Below are 5,530 nucleotides of genomic sequence, written 5' to 3' on the forward strand. Positions count from 1 at the left end.
TTCGACGGTGAACGAGGATGAAGTGGAATTCATAACCCTCCTATATCACCAATTGGCCATGCGCTATCCAGAACTCAAATCTAGTTCTCAAGTAGCTGTTATATCACCATACAGGGGTCAGGTGAAACTCCTGAAGGACCATTTCCGGTCGACCTTTGGCGACCAATCAAAGGAAGTTATAGATGTAAACAGCGTTGATGGATTCCAGGTAACTAGTTTATTAACATGCATTGCAGATTTGCTCTATGTAACGTAGTGGGTTGCAGTGATTGTAATATGGCATCTTGTTGCTCACATGTAGGGCCGTGAAAAGGAACTTGTCATTTTCTCATGTGTTCGATGCAATAAGGAGCAAAATATTGGGTTTGTTTCTGATTTTCGGCGAATGAATGTTGCCATCACCAGAGCTAGATCTGCTGTACTAGTAAGTGATCTTTATCCAAACATCAATGTTGTCTTTTTTTATGATGCACATTGCATACACACTGGTAGAAAGAAACGGGTTTTAATTGTATTGGATTTACAACCCTACATGTTTGTTCATGGATTAAGCGGTGTGACAGTATGGAGGTTATAGTGCCTGAGTTCCTTTTTTAGAAGAACAAGCTGTGCGATGTATAACTCTATTTGATGTATTCTACCCATTCTACATCTCACTAGGAATCAGGAGTTGGCTTATTTGTGTAAACTATCATTCGTTGTTGGTAAATACCCAAATAACAAATTAGCGTGTAATGCAGGTAATAGGTTCCGCTTCAACATTGAAGAAAGATAAACACTGGACCAACCTTGTTGAGAGTGCCAAAGAGCGAAACCGTTATTTCAAGGTGAGATGGCTACTGTCTTTCTTTTGAAGCTTGTGTAGAAAAACAACATTTGGTGAATGTAACTAACCATGATCATCTTGCAGGTGCCAAAGCCATTCACTGCGTTCTTCACCGAGGATAGTTTCAAATCCATGAAGGTGGAAAGACCTGTTCCAGACGCGAGGATATCACAGGCAGTAGAAGCCATCAATGAAGTGGTTGCAAGGCCAGAAGTGATGGACGCAGACGATGCTGGGGACCATCAAGCGGATGGAGATGATTATGACGCCATGGAGGCTGACGATGGAGGAGGTGGTGATGATTAATTGTTGCCTGCAATGTATTGCTGGAGGGGGAGCTTTATCAGAGGCCAGGTACATAACATAGAAGAGCAAAAAGCTTTGCAAGTTAGAAATTCTGCTATCCTTAGCAAATTTTAGGGGGAAGAGGCTGGTGCATGCCTGCCTTGCCCGACGAATCATCTACACGGACTCCATTCATACATTATGGAACAAAAAAAGTTTACCGCAGAACTGCAGCAGCTCTGGCTTCTGCTGTGTCTATATGCTTATATGTCGTATGTGTGTATGTTGTTCACTTAATTGTGTAGTACATGTGCTGGAATTTGGCGAAGAACACCAGCCGGTGTCTCCCTGGTTACATTTCTCTCTTCGCCAGAGGCTGGCACATGTCGTGGACCTTGCTGTAGCTCTTATGGCTTAGGTGCTGCAATGTTCCCATCTCACAAAACTCAAATTTAAAAGGTTTTAAAAATTCCAAAAAAGATGTGGTAGTTCACAAGATCCATGTCTACAATCCTTGAAAATTTCAGATCCAAATTTGAAATACACATAACCTTTGCTATTGTATGAGTCACCTCGCATTATATTGTACAACCATGAAAGTGTATCTATTGCTCTGGCGGGAACCATGAGACTAAGAATGTGCAGTGGTGTGCTTGATTCTGTTCAAAATGGCTGAAGTAAAATAGTCTTGTAATTAACCAAATCATGTGCAAGGCATCCATTGAAAGGGTATAGCATTTGATCAATCAGTATAGGAAAACAATCTCAGACATTCATAGGGAAATCTATTCAGACAATGCTCCCAAGTGAAAAGGTAGTTGAATCATACTTGTCTTCTGTTGCACCTGGCATCAAGAAACAGATTTTAAGGAATTGAAGTGATTGATATAACCCCAGTGCATGTAGCTCCCGCTTGCGCAGGGTCTGGGGAAGGATCTGACCACTTTGGGTCTATTGTACGCAGTCTTTCCCTACATTTCTGCAAGAGGCTGTTTCCAAGACTTGAACCCGTGACCTCATGGTCACAAGGCAGCAGCTTTTTCGAAGTGATTGATATAACCAATTAAAATTTAAATTTATTTGCTTATAGAAGACTATATAATTTGTTTACTTGTATTGGTTGGGGTGCACCTAGCCTGAGCAGTAGTGCAATGTCCAGACAACACATGAGGGTATCAATGGCAAGCCATTATTATAGACCCTCCCCCATAAAAAATAAATTTAATATCATTGTGGCACATGGCCCATATATCAGATGTTAGACTAATAAGAATAGATATTACACTTGATCTTAGCCAAAAGGCCGAGAAAAGTATGCTTCTGAAGGTTGCCCTCTGAAGGTTGCCCTCCGCCTCTTCTTATAGCTTTCTCAACTGACCGTGTTGCTTGCACGGGCGAGGTGGTACTAATCAAACAGCAGCGCATTAGATACCTGCCTCTGCGTTTCCACGTTAATTTTACCATAGCAGCCCAGATGCCTTGAAGGCCTAATAGCTCGGCTTAATTCGTACTCATGGCTGCCGGTAAACCACTTATTATTCGCAGATGATAGCCTGCTGTTTTTTAAAGCAAATGGCGAACGAGTTGTCGAGGTGAACCATGTTTTGAATATTTATTGCCAAGCAACAGGACATAGAATCAATAATGCCAAGTCGTCAATATATTTCAGCAAGGTTGTACCTGAGACTGTTAGGGTCAAAATTAGTAATAATACCAAAGGAGGACGAGGAGGCTTCACATATGCAACGACGATATACACATTGAGAAAAAAAAGGACAAACATTGTCTTTGCTTCTCAATGCATATACTGAATTTGGATCTCAAGGTTTTAGGCTTTGTAGACACATATTTTGTGAACATCTATGATGTTTCTCAGAATTTTTTGAAACATTTAAATTTGAATTTTTTTGAATTGGTATCATGGGAGGTGGGAGCATCTAAGAGCATCTATAGCTGAATACATCAAATCCAACCTCTCAAACATCCGCGGACATGAGACGGCTGAGCGCTTGCTCCGTAGTCTAGGCCCGCTCCAGGGAGAGTGCCAGGAGCATGCACATGGCACTGCTGATGGCCATGCCTTAGACGTGCTTGAGCTCCCAGTGGCCGCCGCCGATGACAGGTATGAACCCCGAACGTGCTTGAGCTCGTGTACTCCCATGCAGCTCACCTCGCTTCTGAGCTTGCTTGGACAGCGCTGACCATGAATTCATGCTCAACACCGGCATTATCAGAATAACGACCGCTGCCGACGGCCCCCATCGGCATAGATCGTGGTATGCCGACGGCCGAGAAAATGCCATAGGCGTACTAAAGCCGTCGGCAAACCTCCATATATGCCGACGGGGGCCGTCGGCGTAGGAAGGCCGTCGGCATATCTTCCACTGTGCCGACGGGGGCCGTCGGCATAGAGCCGTTGTCGGCACACAGGTGGGTCCGCCGACCCAGGTCCAGACGGGGGGTTGACGCCGTCATCACTATGCCGACGGTCTCGACGGAGGCCGTCGGCATAGCTTGTAAACCTTTTTTTATCCAGCAAAAAACACGTGGGCTCTCTATGCCGACGGGGATACCGTCGGCGTATATATTATATGTTTTTATTTCTGTTTTTTCATTTTTATTAAACCTTAGATTTGATTAATTTAAATCTAATTTATATAAACTTAAACATACACAAATTATATATGGATGTGGGGCAGAATTTTCCATAGATTATCAATATCCAGTTTGTTTTTACTTTTGAGTATGTTAAAATGTAACATCATGTAATTTTGCATATAGGTCCTTACACTTGGTAAAAATCATAAGTAATTGATACTTCACTAGATTTGGACAACTTTTAAATGATTTTCTTATCATAATCTCGCACCGGGTCCTGATGCATGTGTGAATGTGTTGTGGCATGCGTAGTCTCCGGAGTGTGACATTGCTTTCAACACTTTGAAAGAGAAATTGGTCACTGCTCCAGTTCTGACTCCGCCTGATGAATCCAAACCGCACGAGGTCTTTTGCGATGCCTTTCTCCAAGGTCTCGGCGCATTGTTGATGCAAGAGAAGAAAGTTGTGGCTTATACCTCTCGCCAGTTGAAGCCCAATGAGAAGAACTACCCCACTCATGACCTCGAGTTGGCGGCAGTTGTGCATGCTCTTTTGACTTGGAGACATCTCTTATTGGGAAGAAAAGTGGACATCTTTACTGACCACAAGAGTCTCAAGTACATCTTCACTCAGCCTAATCTCAACCTCAGGCAGACTCGATGGGTCGAAATGATTCAAGAGTATAATCCAAGTATCGAGTATACTCCAGGTAAGGCCAATGTGATTGCTGACGTGTTGAGCAGGAAGGCTTATTGTAACAGTCTGATTCTCAAGTCTTATCAACCCGAGCTTTGTGAAGCTTTCCGCAAACTCAATCTGCAAGTTGTTCCTCAAGGTTTCCTCGTCAACCTTCAAGTCTCTCCTACCTTGGAAGACCAGATTCGCCAAGCCCAGCTTCTTGATGCTATGGTGAAAAAGGTGAAGATTGGGATTGCCAAGAGTCAACCCAAGTACAAGTGCTACCGCCTTGATGACAAGGATACTCTCTTCTTCGAGGATCGTATTATTGTGCCCAAAGGTGATCTTTGTAAGGTTATCATGAATGAGGCTCACAATTCTCTCCTCTCCATCCACCCTGGGAGCACGAAGATGTATCAGGACCTCAAGCAGGCTTATTCGTGGACTCGAATGAAGCGCGAGATTGCTCAGTTCGTGAATGAATGTGATGTCTGCAGAAGAGTGAAGGCGGAACACCAAAGGCCAGCGGGTCTCCTCCAACCTCTTGCCATTCCAGAATGGAAGTTTGACCACATCGAGATGGACTTCATGACTGGGTTTCCAAAGTCCAAGTGTGGCAATGATGCTATATTCGTTGTCATTGACAAACTCACTAAAGTGGCTCACTTTCTGCCTATCAAAGAGTCAATCACGGCAGCTCAATTGGTGGAGCTTTATACCTCTCGGATGGTCTCTCTGCACGGTATTCCACAAGTGATCTCTTCAGACCGTGGCAGCATCTTTACCTCCAAGTTTTGGGATTCTTTTCAGAAGGCCATGGGCACCAACATCCGCTTCAGTACAGCTTTCCATCCTCAAACTAGCGGTCAAGTCGAGCGTGTCAACCAGATTCTGGAAGATATGCTCAGGGCTTGTGTGATCTCCTTCGGCATGAAGTGGGAGGATTGTCTTCCATATGCTAAATTCTCCTACAACAACAGTTTTCAAGAAAGTTCGGGCAAGGCCCCATTTGAAATTCTGTATGGCCGGAAGTGCCGTACCCCTCTCAACTGGTCTGAAACCGGTGAACGTCGGCTTCTCGGCAATGACTTAATCATAGAGGCAGAGGAAATGTGTAAAGTCATTCGAGATAACCTCAAAGTA

The 5,530-nt window shown here is 43.9% G+C and overlaps 1 protein-coding gene and 1 non-coding gene across 2 annotated transcripts; one reads left to right on the plus strand and one right to left on the minus strand.

Annotated features, from left to right (window-relative positions):
* Window position 1: 1 nt before the first annotated feature.
* On the plus strand, window positions 2-1,317 carry LOC119315633 (probable helicase MAGATAMA 3; the record flags this gene model as incomplete). The annotated part of the gene is made up of 4 exons (XM_037590177.1): window positions 2-208; window positions 302-424; window positions 741-827; window positions 911-1,317. Coding segments are annotated over 4 exons (639 nt in total), but the record flags the coding sequence as incomplete, so codon positions are not given.
* Window positions 1,318-2,231: 914 nt separating this feature from the next.
* On the minus strand, window positions 2,232-2,427 carry LOC119319675. The gene has a single exon (XR_005154557.1). It is a non-coding gene; the product is annotated as a U2 spliceosomal RNA (small nuclear RNA).
* Between the last annotated feature and the right edge of the window lie 3,103 nt (window positions 2,428-5,530).

The sequence above is a fragment of the Triticum dicoccoides genome, chromosome 6A (genome assembly GCF_002162155.2).
Source record: "Triticum dicoccoides isolate Atlit2015 ecotype Zavitan chromosome 6A, WEW_v2.0, whole genome shotgun sequence".
Taxonomy (NCBI): Eukaryota; Viridiplantae; Streptophyta; class Magnoliopsida; order Poales; family Poaceae; genus Triticum; species Triticum dicoccoides.